General features: G+C 56.9%; 1 protein-coding gene across 1 annotated transcript; it reads right to left on the minus strand.

Annotated features, from left to right (window-relative positions):
* Positions 1-5,121: 5,121 nt before the first annotated feature.
* Positions 5,122-14,353, minus strand: ZGPAT (zinc finger CCCH-type and G-patch domain containing). The gene is made up of 6 exons (XM_064167582.1): positions 13,257-14,353; positions 12,056-12,189; positions 11,012-11,173; positions 9,951-10,082; positions 8,461-8,878; positions 5,122-7,264 (listed from the first exon to the last, which is right to left on the minus strand). The coding sequence occupies exons 1-6, from the start codon at positions 13,892-13,894 to the stop codon at positions 7,126-7,128; spliced, it is 1,623 nt and encodes a 540-aa protein (XP_064023652.1). The 5' UTR covers positions 13,895-14,353; the 3' UTR covers positions 5,122-7,125.
* Between the last annotated feature and the right edge of the window lie 153 nt (positions 14,354-14,506).

A 14,506-nucleotide genomic window follows, 5' to 3' on the forward strand; every position in this document is an offset into this window, starting at 1 on the left:
CTTAACTCCTGGAGAGCAACTTGGCAAAGGGAGGTCTGAGGGAGACTGGCCAGACTGGCTCAGATCAGAGCTGGGAAGGGAAGGCTGTTCCCTCAGCAGCCACGTTTTAATTAGGCAGCATCGTTGCTCTGAGCAAAGTTAATGACAGGGATTACCTGCAGCAGGGGCAGTGGCTGCAGCTGGTCCTTGCTGAACTCGTTTAGCTCATTAGAGGAGGAAGGGAGCAGGCTCCCAGCTTTAGCAGACAAAAGACAACAGGAGGAGCTGGCTGGGAGCTGGCATAGGGGTGGCATCGAGTTCTGGGGTCAGTTCTGGGCTCCCCAGTTGAAGAGGGACAGGGATCTGCTGGAGAGAGTCCAGTGGAGGGCTGTGAGGATGATGAGGGGACTGAGCACTGCCTGGTGAGGAGAGGCTGAGGGACCTGGGGCTGCTTAGTCTGCAGAAGAGTAGACTGAGAGGGGATTTAATCAATGTTTCTGAGTATCTGAGGGCTGGGGGTCAGGAGTGGGGGACAGGCTCTGCTCACTGCTGCCTGGGATAGGACAAGCAGCAATGGATGGAAGCTGCAGCACAGGAGGTTCCAGCTCAGCACAAAGGGGAACTTCTTGCCTGGAAGGGTCCCAGAGCCCTGGCACAGGCTGCCCAGAGAGGTTGTGGAGTCTCCTTCTGTGGAGCCTTTCCAGGCCTGTCTGGATGTGTTGCTGTGTGCCCTGAGCTAGATTGTGTGGTCCTGCTGTGGCAGGGGGCTTGGACTGGGTGAGCTCCTTGGGTCCCTTCTAGCCCCTGACATCCTGTGAGCCTGTGACTGAAGAGACAGCTTTCAACAGGCACACATGGGGCAGCTCCCCCCAGGGCAGGGAGATTCTCCATCCTGACTTGCTGAGGTTGAAGAATGAAGGGAGAGGCTTCTGAGCTCTCCTCACCCCTTGGAGGTGTTCAAGGCCAGGCTGGATGAGGCCTCGAGCAGCCTGATCTAGTGAAAAGTCTCCCTGCCCATGGCAGGGGGTTGGGACTGGATGATCTTGAAGGTCCCTTCCAACCCAAGCCAACCCCTTCTGTGACTCTCTGAAGCTGAAGTGAATAGAGAGAAGCCCTTTTGACCTACTTTCTGTTCTGCAGCAGCTCAGTGCTTGCTCCTTGGCTTCTGACCTGTAAAACCACCCAGTTCATGCTCCTGGAGAAGCCAGGTCTTGGCCCAACAGCTTGGGGCTCCTAGAATCACCAATTGCAGCTCTACAACCCTTTGAAGGCAGGCTGGAGCCAGCTGGGGGTTGGGCTCTTCTCCCAAGGAAGGAGAGAGAGGAGGAGAGGAAACAGCCTCAAGATGCCCCGGGGGAGGTTTAGGCTGGGCAGTAGAAGAAGCTTCCTCTCTGAAGGGGCTCTCAAACACTGGGCCAGGCTGCACAGGAAGGTGCTTGAATCCTCACCCCTGGAGGTGCTTCAAAGCTGCAGAGATGTGGTGCTGAGGGCCATGGCTCAGCACCAGCCTTGGTGGCATTAGAGAAGGATTTGACTCGATGACCTTAGAGATCTTTCCCAACCAAACTGCTTCTGTGATTCTACAACCCCAGTGCCTGACTGAAGCCTCTCGGGGAGCACTGCTCAGGCTGGCAAGGCAAAGCCCCTACCAGGCAAAGCCTCACATGGCAAAGCCTCACATGGCAAAGCCCCTACCAGGCAAAGCCTCACATGGCAAAGCTTCACATGGCAAAGCCTCACATGGCAAAGCCCCTACCAGGCAAAGCTTCACATGGCAAAGCCCCTACCAGGCAAAGCTTCACATGGCAAAGCCCCTACCAGGCAAAGCCTCACATGGCAAAGCCTCACATGGCAAAGCCCCTACCAGGCAAAGCCTCACATGGCAAAGCCTCACATGGCAAAGCCCCTACCAGGCAAAGCCTCACATGGCAAAGCCCCTACCAGGCAAAGCCCCTCACATGGCAAAGCCTCACATGGCAAAGCCCCTACCAGGCAAAGCCTCACATGGCAAAGCCCCCACCAGGCAAAGCCTCACATGGCAAAGCCTCACATGGCAAAGCCCCTACCAGGCAAAGCCTCACATGGCAAAGCCTCACATGGCAAAGCCCCTACCAGGCAAAGCCCCTCACATGGCAAAGCCTCACATGGCAAAGCCCCTACCAGGCAAAGCCTCACATGGCAAAGCCCCTACCAGGCAAAGCCTCACATGGCAAAGCCCCTACCAGGCAAAGCCCCTACCAGGCAAAGCCCCTACCAGGCAAAGCCTCACATGGCAAAGCTTCACATGGCAAAGCTTCACATGGCAAAGCCCCTACCAGGAAAAGCCTCACATGGCAAAGCTTCACATGGCAAAGCCCCTACCAGGCAAAGCCCCTACCAGGCAAAGCCTCACATGGCAAAGTCCCTACCAGGCAAAGCCTCACATGACAAAGCTTCACAAGGCAAAGCCCCTACCAGGCAAAGCCTCACATGGCAAAGTCCCTACCAGGCAAAGCCTCACATGACAAAGCTTCACAAGGCAAAGCCCCTACCAGGCAAAGCCTATACCAGGCAAAGCTTCACATAGCAGAGCCCCTACCAGCAAAGCCTCACAGGGCAAAGCCTCACCCAGACTTTCCCAAAGCTACACCTGAATTTCCTGCCAATAAACTTATTGATCTCCCAGCCCTGAGGCTATTCTCCAGGGCAGGAGACTCAGCAGACAGCATTTGCTCAGGCTCTGGCTCCAGGAGCCAAGCTGGCTTTGAAGATGAGAGCAGCCAGAGCTGCTGCCTCCCTGGGTGACACACAGCCAGAGCCCAGCCAGCAGGGAGCCAAACCCTGCACCCAGGGGAGTTGTTCCTCAGGTTGGAGGTTGCTGCAGCTGAAGTTTCTCAGCTGGGGTCTGGTGAGGACAAGATAAAATGCGCTGTGGAATTCAGCACTGCTGCTGCTGCTGCTGCTGCTGGTGGTGAAGATTTTGCCTGGCTTCTGATTCATCTACCCAGATTAAAAACCACGCAGGGTGACGAGAGGAAAGTTTGTCAGGGCACCAAAAAGGCTTCCTGCAAGAAAAGCAGGACCAGCACCACGGAGCTGATCTGCAGGGCTGATTGCGAGCGAGGCTGCAGCCAGCACAGCTCAGCTGCCCTGGGGACTGCTACTGAAAGAGAAGAGGCCCCAGAAGCAGAAGCAGATCTCCGGTTTTGCTCTGCACTTCTGAAAACTGAGAGCCTTGCAACAGACAAATCATCAAGCTTGAAGCTGCCCCAGGCCATGGGATGTGACCTGGGATGGTTTTAGGGTTTCTGCCCCTGTGCTCAGCACTGCTCAGGCCACCCCTGGAGTGCTGTGTCCAGGTCTGGGCTCCTCAGTTCAAGAGAGATGCTGAGGTGCTGGAAGGTGTTTGGAGAAGGGCAGCAAGGCTGGGGAGGGGCCTGGAGCACAGCCCTGTGAGGAGAGGCTGAGGGAGCTGGGGGGGTGCAGCCTGCAGCAGAGGAGGCTCAGGGCAGAGCTCATTGCTGCCTGCAGCTGCCTGCAGGGAGGCTGTAGCCAGGTGGGGTTGGGCTCTGCTGCCAGGCAGCCAGCACCAGAAGAAGGGGACACAGCCTGAAGCTGTGCCAGGGCAGGTCTAGGCTGGATGTTGTTAGGAAGTTGTTGTCAGAGAGAGTGATTGGCATTGGAATGGGCTGCCCAGGGAGGTGGTGGAGTGGCTGTGGCTGGAGGTGTTGAAGCCAAGCCTGGCTGGGGCACTTAGTGCCATGGTCTGGTTGGTTGGGCAGGGCTGGGTGCTAGGTTGGGCTGGCTGAGCTTGGAGCTCTCTGCCAACCTGGCTGATTCTATATGAGGGTTCAGAGCCCTGGAGCAGCCTGCCCAGAAAGGTTGTGGAGTCTCCTTCTCTGCAGAGCTTCCAAGCCCAGCTGTGCTGCTGGGCAAGCTGCTGGGGGTGCCCTGCTTTAGCAGGGGGCTTGAACTGGATGATCTCCAAGTGGAGGTCCCTTCCAACCCCTCCATGCTGAGCTCTCTCTGCTCCCACCCTGCAGCCCTCAAGGCTGACATCATTTCAGTTTTCTCCATGGGGCAGAGAGATTTTCTTCTCAGCACAAACCAAGAACCTGCTCAAGTTATTTTCTGCTGAGCTGAAGCACAGCAGAGCCCCAGCAGAGCCCTCGGTGCTGCAGCTCTGGGAAGGCTGATTCCAAGGCACAGGATGGGTGCTGGAAGGCTTTGGAGGTTTTCTCCACAACCACCTGCTTAGTGCAGTGGTTTTTCTTGCCACATTCTGAGCAGTTTGCCCCCACTGCAGGTCTGGAGAGAACAGCTTTGCCATGCCCACACTCTTTCAAGCCTCCTCACCTGCAGCTAGCTGCTCAGCACCCCTCACCCCAGGAGCCATTCCACACCCAAGGACAAATTTTTGTCCCCTTCCAAGTCAACTGGAGAGTTTTCTATCACTAAAACCACTCCCCCACCCCTCTGAGCTCAACAGCCACCAGCTGCCACTCAACCTCCTGCTTCCAGCAGTGGCAGCCCCTCACCCATCAGCACTCAGCCCCAGCACCCTTTCTTTCTCCACTTTTCAAGCTGAGCTGCTTCCAGAGCATAAAGGATTAAGTGGCCCAAAGCTCAGCTGAACAGGGCCAGGAATCCCACCCATCCAGTCCAGCCACCTGCAGCAGCATCTCCCAATTTCAGCCCAGCTCAAGGAGTTTTAAAGCATTTTTTACCCCCTGCTTTGGTGGCCGAATTCGCCAGGCAAGCAAGCACCACTTACTGTGCAGAGCTCAAACGCTGCTGAGCACGAAGAGCAGGGCTCCAACCATCCTCTCTCTTCCTCCAGCCGGGCTGGAGACCTTTTGTTATTCCATATTAGGGGCTCCTGAGAGTCTCCAACAGTCTCTCTCTGCTCCTCCTAGAGCAGGCAGCTCGGAGCAGCCAGCACGCAGCACACACCACAGCTCGCTTCCTGGCCCGCCGAGGTGGCTGCTCCAGCCAGGGGTAGGCTGGGTTGGTCTCCGCCTCCCAGCTCACCAGAGCACCTCTGCTGGGCTCTGCTTCCCACCAGGCTGGTTTTGGAGCCAGCTCTCTAGCCACAGGGGCAGAACAAGTTGCCAGGGATCATAATTAGCTTGCAAATGAACACTGCTGTACGAGGACAGGGCAGAAAGAAACAAAGCCCAACTTTATTCACCAGGCAGTGAAGTGTCCTGGGTGGGAGGCAGGTTGGAGAGGAACCTGCCAGGAGGATGCTGTGGGAATGCCAAGGGAGGGTTGAAACAGGACTGAGCCAAGCAATATCCCCAAATTCTTCCAGAGATGGCGATGTGAGAAGTGGCAGAAGGCAACACAGATCCAAGAAGTGTCTCTGTCCAGCTCGGCCCAGCAGTCACAGGGCCACTTCTGCCAGCACCCAAGCCAAGCTGAGGGCTTTAATCCTTGTCACCAGGGTGGGAAACAAGCAGCTGGTTGTGAAGGAAGGGCCCTGAGCAGCCCATTTTAAGCCCAGCCTAGGGTGAACACCAACCCACAACAACAAAGATCCCACAGCCAACCCAGAGAGAACTCAAGAGGCTGAAGGACTCCAGGCAGCCCTTCACCACCTTTGCCATCCACACAGTGCCCACCACAGCTTGCCAAGAGGAGAGAGAGTCCTTCTGGCCCCACCTCAACTCTTGGGACCACTGGAGCAGGCTTCCTGCAGATGTTCACCTGGTTTCTTTTTGCTGCCCCTTTTGTCTCTTCCGAGGTGTGGCTGTGGCACTGCAGCATCCCACACGGCTGCAACAGCTCTGATCCTATCTCCCTTCTCAGCTTCAGACTTTCTGGTTAGTTTGGCAGCCTGAGCCTACAGGTTGGTGTGGCCCTGCCCAGACTGACAGCTTCAGAAGTTTCTTTAGGGATAGATAAAAAAAGGAGATAGCAAGGGAAGGAGGAGGGGGGGGAAAGAGTTCCCGTGAGAAAAATGACTCCTGGGAAAGGACTTCTGAAATGGGAGACCAAAAGTTGGTCTGTGCTGGCAGCAGACTGCAAGAGGAGCTGGTTAAAAGCAGCTAACAGTGCACAAGCCCCACCAAGAACTGGCTCTGGGGAAACCACCATCTCCTCTGGGGCACAGGCTCACAGAGTGTGACCGAGGGCAGAAGACATCCTCCCTGCCACAGGGGTGGGCACTCTGCTGTCTGGCCTGCTCCCAGCGGGGCCTGAAGCTCTCCCACAGACACAGACCTCCTATCTGTGCTCCTCCAGGGCCCAGTCCCACCTGGATTTGGGCTCTTGAGGGCTTTCAGTAACCTGGATCTAGGTGCTGAGGGTTTTTTAAAGGCAGGAGCCCTGTTCTAAGAGCCACTTAGGGCAGGAGAGCTCCACTAATGATGGCAGTGGAACATTCCCTGGGAGCTGTCCCTAGCTAGGAGGTTCTAGAACCCATTTCCCTGCTGCCTTCCTCCCCCAGCTTTGGCACTCTGCATGTGGAGCCAGGCAGCCTTCCACACCAAGTCCCTGAGCTGGGCTACAGCAAGTCCTAGGGATACTCTAACTGCTGAAACTGAATGTTTGGGACCACTGGAACCCAGCTCCAAGCTGCCACTTGTCTGTCTCTTCATTACACCAGGGCTATGAGCAAGTGCTCCCTGAAAACTCAGGCTCCCAGGAGGATCCCATGGCAAAACCCAGAAGGTGGAGAGCAGCTGCAGCAGTTTGCCTTGGTTGTTTCCACCCAGCAGAAGCCTCTTCCTCACTGGGATGTGCTCAGGACCCTGCCTCCACTCGTGTTTGTCAGTTGGCTGCAGACAACCACAGCTGCTGGCAGGATGTGGGGCTCTCAAAGCCCCTTCTCAGCTGTTTCACAGCAGCAGACTCACCTCGAGGAGCTGCAGGCTCTGGATGAGCTGCTGCCAGCGCCAGAACAGAGACAGGAAGCGTGCAGCAGAGCAGAGAGAAGATCTTCCTTGTAGCTCACCCTGACACGAGGCTTACTGAGCACTTCCAGGGCTGCAGCCCTTCCCCCAGAGCTCAGCACCACCTCCTTGGAGAAACTGCTGCTTGCTAGCCAAGTTTTCAGGCAGGGCAGCTCGAAGCCCAGAGGAGCAGGAATGGCTCAGCCAGGTTGAGGCCACGAGCACTGGGGCTGGTTAGAAGGACACTGAGTGCAGTCCAACCTTCCTCAGACTAGAACTCAGTCATCTTCTTGTGTGTGTCTGCTTTCTTCTGCTCCCTCTGCAGCCTGGCTTCCTGGGCCTGCAGCTGCCCCAGCTGCCTGTGGGCATTGGCCAGCTTCTCCTTCAGCTGGGCTGTGGCCACGCTGTGCCTGCAAGCAGAAAGCATCATGGCAATGCCACCCTGCAGGGTGAGATCAAAGCCTCTTCCCTGTGGGAACTGCACAAGAGAGCTGCTGAACACCAAGAACCCAGCACAGTCTGGGTGAGAAAGTGTCATGGAATCAACCATGTTGGAAGAGAGCTCCAAGCTCAGCCAGCCCAACCTAGCACCCAGCCCTGCCCAACCAACCACACCATGGCACTCAGTGCCCCAACCAGGCTTGGCTGCAACACCTCCACCCACGGCCACTCCACCACCTCCCTGGGCAGCCCATTCCAATGCCAATCACTCTCTCTGACAACAACTTCCTCACAACATCCAGCCTAGACCTGCCCTGCCACAGCTTCAGGCTGTGTCCCCTTCTTCTGGTGCTGGCTGCCTGGCAGCAGAGCCCAACCCCACCTGGCTACAGCCTCCCTGCAGGCAGCAATGAGCTCTGCCCTGAGCCTCCTCTGCTGCAGGCTGCACACCCCCAGCTCCCTCAGCCTCTCCTTACAGGGCTTGTATTCCTCCTGCCATGCTCAGCAGCAACACTGGGCATGAGGAGGACTCCAGGACTTTTCCTCAGAGAGCTGCTCCCACTGCCACAGCCTGAATGCCAGCCAAAGGAGCCCAGACACTGCTGCCAGTGTCTGGGCTGAAGCACAAGTTGAAGTCTCTCTACTCCACCTCCCCTGAGGTCTCACCCAGACACGTTTCACTTGTCAGGCCAGGCTGGATGGGGCTTTGAGCAACCTGATCTAGTCAAAGATCAGAGACTGCTTTGGGTGGGAAGGGACATGCAAAGGTCATCCAGGCCCCTGCACTCAGCAGAGACAGCTGCAACCAGAGCAGGTTGCTCACAGCCACAACCAACCTGACCTGCAGTAGTGCCAGGGCTGGGGCAGCTCCCACCTCTCTGGGCAGCCTGGGCCAGGCTCTCCCCACCCTCAGAGTCAAACATTTCTCCCAGCTCTCCACTCTGAATCTCCTCTTTGAGCTCAAAGCATCCTCCCTTGTCCTGCCACAACAGCCCTGCTCAAAGCCTGGCCCCAGCTTTCTGCGAGCCCCATGGCAGGGGGGTTGGATCTAGATGACCTTTAAGACCTTGCCAGCCCAAACCATTCTGGGTCTGCTGCTCCTACACTTCCTGACTCCAAGCCCAGCCCTTCCCAGAAGGATTCTCACTCCCAAATGTTTTCCTACCTTCCCATGTTGCGCTCCAGAGCCTGCTGGATCCCGATGATATCCCTTTGTGTTTGGTCAATCTTCTCTGTTGTCTGGAAGAGGTGGACACTGAGGGCCTTCCTGGTGCTCTTGCTGGCGTGGTAGATCTCTTTGCTGTTCCTCTTGGGCAGTGCCAAGCCTGCAGCCTTGTCCCCAGAGCTCTTCCCTCGCAGTTTGTCATTCAGAAAGTCAAAGACGTTGCGAGGAGGTCTGCGGCCGCCTGCAGGGCACTGCCCGGAGCTGCCTCCCTGCCCTCTGCGCCTCCTGCCTTTGCCTGGGGCCAGCTTCCCCTCCTTCCTCTTCTGGAGGACCTCAGCACACTGGTCCAGGGACTTCCCCCGGGGCAAAACCACAGCCTGCACCGGCTCCACTCGCCCGTCACAGTTCTTGCCCAGCCCTGCGGAGAGACTCCGAGTGAGGACACCCCCGAGGGGGGCACCCTCAGGGACTCCAGCAGGACAGGACATGCCCTCTGAGGTCACCCCCAGGGGCTCCAGCAGGACAGGACATGCCCTCTGGGGTCACCCCCAGTGACTCCAGCAGCACAGGAGACCCCCTCTGGGGTCACCCCCAGTGACTCCAGCAGCACAGGAGACCCTCTCTGGGGTCACCCCCAGGGACTCCAGCAGCACAGGAGACCCTCTCAGAGGTCAGCTCCTACCACAAGGTGCTGCTGACAGTCACAAGCTCAGACCAAGCAGAGAGGCTGTGGAGGTCCAAGCTGGAGCCTCCATCCCAGGCCACAGCAGAGGGGATGTGGAAGCTACCCCAGGAGCCTTCTGCAGCAGATCACAGGTTGAATGTGGCTCTGAGCAATCTGATCTAGACTGGTGTGGGCTGGGAGGGACCTCTAAAGGACATCTGGTTCAACCCTGCTGCAGTCTGCTTAGAGCCACATCCAGCCTGGCCTGGAAGGGTTCCAGGGATGGGGTTTCAGGATAAAAAGCCTGAGGCCAGGCTGGTTTCTGGGAAGCTAGGCTCAACCTGACATTCCCAGCTTCTCTCTCAGGCCAGGTTCTTCTTCAAACTGGTTTGGTTCCTCTGGGAGGAGCAGAGCCACAGCCAAGCAGCAGGAGGTTGTCTTCCTAAAGCCCCCAGGGCTCATCTGTGCAGCAAGCAGCTCGTTCAGCAGGCTATGGCTAGGGCCAGGAGATGCTTCAGACATCAGAAGCTTCACATATCAGTTGTCTCCTACCTTTGAACACCTCCTACAGCAGTTCTCAACACAGCTTTAATCATGAAACTGACCATGGCTCCAAATGCCTCCTCCACCTTCTGCTATCACCACAGAGGGGTTGGTGCACACAGCTCTGAGCTTCAGCTAAAGGAGTTCTCTCTTGAGTCAGCTTGAGCCTTGTCTCAGGGGTTCCTTCAGCACAGGAAAGGTTTAGCTTCACCCAAACTCTTGGGGTTCATCAAGGTGGCCAAGCTCTGACAGCACCAGGCTCAGCTTCCCCTTCTCCTCTTACCTTTTCCAAACTCATATCCCATCTGAACCAGCAGTTTGGAGCCAATCCCACGAGTGTGAGCTTCCCAGCCACCAAAGGAGGAACTGCAGGCAGGAGTCCACTCCCCATTCTCTGGAACTCCTGAGTCTATCACTGTGGCACAGAAGAGCAGAAACCAGTGAAAGGCAGGCACAAAGCTGCCACACAAACCCTTTGCCTGGGGCAGCCACACAGCACAAAGCCCTCTCATGAGGCAGCACAAAGAACCTCTCTCACCCTAGAACAATTCAGCTTCTTCTCCAGCCTTCCTGAGTTCAGGTTCATGGAATGGGCTGGGCTGGAAGGGACCTCAAAGCTCATCCAGTTCCAGTCCTCTGCCATGGGCAGGGACACCTCCCACCAGCCCAGGCTGCTCAAGGCCTCATCCAGCCTGACCTCCAAGGAGGGAGCATCCACAACCTCCTTGTGCAGCCTGTGCCAGTGTCTCACCACTCTCAGTGTCAAGAACTTCTTCCCAACATCCAGTTTCCATCTCCCCTCTGCCAGTCCAAACCCATTCCTCCTCCTCCTGTCATTCCCAGACCTTGTCAATAGTCCCTCCCCAGCCCTCCTGTAGCCCACTTCAGATCCTGGAAGGCCACTCCAAAGTCTCCCCACCCTCACTGCAAAGAATTTCTTCTAATCTCCAGTCTCAATCTGCTCTCCTCAAGCTTCAATCCATTCCCTCTCACTCTATCACTCCAAGCCTTTGTCAGAAGTCCCTCCCCAGCTTTCCTGTAGCATACTTCAGGCACTGGCAGACTACTCTAAGGTCTTCCTGGAGCCTTCTCCAGACTGAACATCCCCCAACCCCCTCAGCCTGTCCCCAGAGGGGAGGATCTGCAGCCCTCTGATCATCTTCATGGCCTCCTCTGGCCCCACTGCAGCAGTTCCATTTCTTTCTTATGCTGGGGACATCAGAAACTTCATCAGAGGTGAGACACTTCCAGTGAAAGCTCCAGGGAAAGCAATGCAGCAGGTGCCAGAGAAGGGCTGACCTCAATCACAAGCTGCTTCTGCCCACACTGTCCCCTCTCTCCTACCTTTGGCATAACCAGAGTCATCATCACTGCCTTCCTCATCAGACTGCCCAGACTGGGCACCCTCCTCGCTCCGCAGCGGGGGGATGATGCTGTCTGCTTCCACTACAGCTTCCTTCAGCAGCAGGGAGTCAAACTTCACAGTGTAGTAACCACTGTCCACATCTGCAGGAGGGAAAAGAGAAACCACAAGGACAACTGCTGCAGAAGTTTCTAGAGCCTCAGCAGTTTCCAGCCTGCAACTGGCAGAGGGCTTTCCAACCCAGGTAGCTGCAGTGGGATGATGATGGAGAGGAGGAAGGGCTAAGGCAAATGCATGTCCAAAATGATCTGGGGTTAATTTCTGTCTAGGAGGGAGAAGCAATGAAAAGTCATCTCCATGGGGGCTGTGAGGACACCTTGAGGTTCACCTCTGACAAAAGAGAGATAAGCTGCTGAGAAATGGAAGTGAAAGTGCCCTGCTCCCATCTGACTCTGATAGCAGTCAGAGAAAAGTGGAGAGGGAATAAACCTTCACTGTGCCCAGGACTGGGGGAGCTGATGGGCAGGGCTCAGCTCCCCTGGCTTGGTTTAAACAAGAGCAGATGAGTGCAGTGCAAGCCCAACACATGCAAATTCCTGCCAGACCTGCCCCTGCCCTCACTGCAGTAATGACCTCGGAGTCATTTCCCTTCCACATTCCTGCTCTTTCCACTCCTTTTTCACAGGGGGATCATCCCCTGTGATCTGGAGATCAGCCAGGCCAACCCCCTGCTAAAGCAGGGCACCCACAGCAGCCTGACCAGCAGCACAATGCCCAGCTGGGCTTGGAAGCTCTGCACACAAGGAGACTCCACAACCTCTCTGGGCAGCCTGCTCCAGGGCTCTGCACCCTCACACCAACCAAGTTTCTCCTGCTCAGGTGGAACCTCCTGAGTTCGTTTGTGCTCAGCGCCCCTTGTCCTGTCCCTGGGCACCACTGACAAGAGCCTGGCCTCCTCCTCTTGCCCCCCAGCCTTTAGCTCTTGCTGAGCAGCCCCCACCTGCAGGCAGGCTGCAAGGACTCACCAGTGATTTTTGCAGTGTACCAGATCCCATCGCTGTGCTTGGCCAGGCAGGCTGAGCCCACCTCCAGCGTGCTCAGGTTGGGCTCCTGAAAGGGCTGAAGCTCCTCCACTGGGACCACCTGCCCGTGGGAAAACCTGTCAGGAAAGTTGGGAGAGGAAATTATCTCTACCTCAGGTGAGCAGGCTGGGAATAAAAATTCCCTTTTCTCCTTACAGGAAACACTGAAGAGTGGCAAATGCTCATCTTCCCCCACTCCTGCACACAGCCCAGGTCAGGCTGGTTGGGGCTCTGAGAAATATGCTCTAGTTGAAGATGTTTCTGCTGGCTGCAAGGTTGGACTGGATGACCTTGAGAGGTCCTTTCCAAGTCAAACCATTCCAGGATTCCTCAATACTCCCAGAAGTTTGACGATCACAGCACCACAGATCACAGAACTAACCAGGTTGGAAAAGACCTCTAAGATCATCAAGTCCAACCTATCCCCTAACCCTTCTCATCAACTAACCCATGGCACTAACTGCCTCATCCAGCCTCCTCTTAAACACCTCCAGGCACAGTGATTCCACCATCTCCCCAACCACAGATGAGTTATTCCAACCACATCAGCTACTCAGTTTTCACCTTCATCTTATCACATAGGCCACACAACAAAAGCCCAGCCCAGAGCACCCAAATCTCTCCTTTCTGCCTCCATATGCAGCTAAGAAACTCAGATAAAGCTCACAGACACCCACAGGTCTCCAGTCCAACCTCCTGCACAGAGCAAAATCAACTCCCAGGACTCATCAGGGTTGCTGTGTTCCAAAGGTGGAGACTCCATCACCTCTCTGGGTAACTGGCACAAAGGAGCTACTCACAGGCAAGCTCTGGTGGCTTCATGTAATCACTTCTCAATTTAGCTACTTGAGGATGTGATTTAGCTACCTGAGGATGTGATTTAGCCACTTGATGCTGCTGATTCCTGCAGCCTGCCCAGGAAATATCCATTCCCACAGGATTTTTGTGTTTCATCTCTGCTTTAGCCAAAGACAAGAGCCAAAGGGAAGCCACTGCTTGCTGCAACACATCTCTAAAGCACAAAGTTTCACTGGGTAAAAATGCCAAACGTGGCACTTGGAGAGGAGGTTCCTCCCTCTGAAGGTCAAGGCCACTCCCCACAGGCAGGACACATTCCCCCTCCCTCCTCTGTCTCCTCCTTTACCGGCAGTTCTCTTTAAATCGGCACTTGTCATCCAAGAAGAAGGGGCAGGGCTTCAGGGACTTGTGAGTCGGGTAGAGGTACAGCACTCTGACTCCTGCACTGCCATCTTCCAGCTCCTCTGTCCCCACAATCATGGCATTATGGTACTCCAGAGTCCCCCAAGAACTGTAGTAGGGAGCTTTAACCTTCATCCCACTCAATTCTTCTTCTTCCTCCTCCTCCTCCTCGTCCTCTCTGTCTGATTCCTTCTCCTCTTCGCTGTGCTTTGGTTCGTTGTCTCTCTCTGATGCTGTCTCTTCATTAGCTGAAGGTTTCTCATCACTCCCAAGCTCAGCAATGGCTTCATTAAAGGCTGCATACTCCTCATCTTGAGCAGAGCTGTCTGGGCCGGTGTCTTGTCCCAGGGCTGCTGAGGAGGAGGCAGAGGCAGCACTGGGATCCAGAGCAGCCAGAAGCTTGCTCTTTTTCACAGACACCAGGCTGGACTCGGTCAGCTCTATCAGCTGCTTCAAATCCTCCTGCAGCTGAACCAAGTCCGACTGCTGCGACGGGTCCCGGCCCGCCCCCAGCGCCAGCTCCACTTGCTGCAGCTGGGCGCTGTAGGAGCGGATGGCAGCTTCCAGGCTCTCCTCGTCCATCCTCGGCAGAACGGAGGAGCGAACGCAGCGGAGCCCTGCCCTGCCCTGCCCTGCCCTGCCCTTCCCGGCGGCTCACAGCATGCTCAGCGCCTGCCTACGGGGAGCAGCTTCTTGGATAGCAAACCCTGGGCCACAGACGCTACCATCCACCCCGAGCCGCCGTCCGGCTGCTCCCCTCGGGAGTGACCAGGTCGATGCTGCTGCGGCGGTGAGAGGGAACCCGAGGAGCGGCCGGGCCGGGCCGGGCCCTGCCCTGCCCTGCCACGGCGACCGCTCGATCCCACCGCGCCCGATGCGGCCACAGCCTCCCCTGGCAGCCTGAGCTCCCGCAGCGCGGATCCCTGCAGCCCTGCGCTGAGAACAGCTCCCAGCCCCGGCGCCGTCCCGCTCAGGCTCAGCCTCCGCCTCCCGCTACAGCGCCGCGGCCATGGCGCTCCACCGCCTTCCGGCCCCGCGGCGGCCACTTCCGGCTCCTCCAGCCAACCGCCGGGCGCCGCTGGGGCGCGTGCGCCGCGCCTGCGCGCTGGGGGCGGGGCGGGGCGCGGCCGGCGCAGAGCATGCTGGGAGCTGTAGTCCCGCGGCTCGCTCCCGCCCGGCCCGCGCCGCCCCCGG

The sequence above is a fragment of the Pogoniulus pusillus genome, chromosome 29 (assembly GCF_015220805.1).
Source record: "Pogoniulus pusillus isolate bPogPus1 chromosome 29, bPogPus1.pri, whole genome shotgun sequence".
Classification (NCBI taxonomy): domain Eukaryota; kingdom Metazoa; phylum Chordata; class Aves; order Piciformes; family Lybiidae; genus Pogoniulus; species Pogoniulus pusillus.

What these genes read in the sequence shown, in the direction of transcription:
- ZGPAT (XM_064167582.1), bottom strand. Translation starts at nt 13,894, where the DNA reads ATGGACGAGGAGAGCCTGGAAGCTGCCATCCGCTCCTACAGCGCCCAG. An exon ending in CGATTTAAAGAGAACTGCCG is followed by an intron (nt 12,190 to 13,256) that starts GTAAAGGAGGAG and finishes CTTTCCTGACAG; the next exon opens with GTTTTCCCACGGGCAGGTGG. An exon ending in GGGATATGAGTTTGGAAAAG is followed by an intron (nt 8,879 to 9,950) that starts GTAAGAGGAGAA and finishes GTCTCTCCGCAG; the next exon opens with GGCTGGGCAAGAACTGTGAC.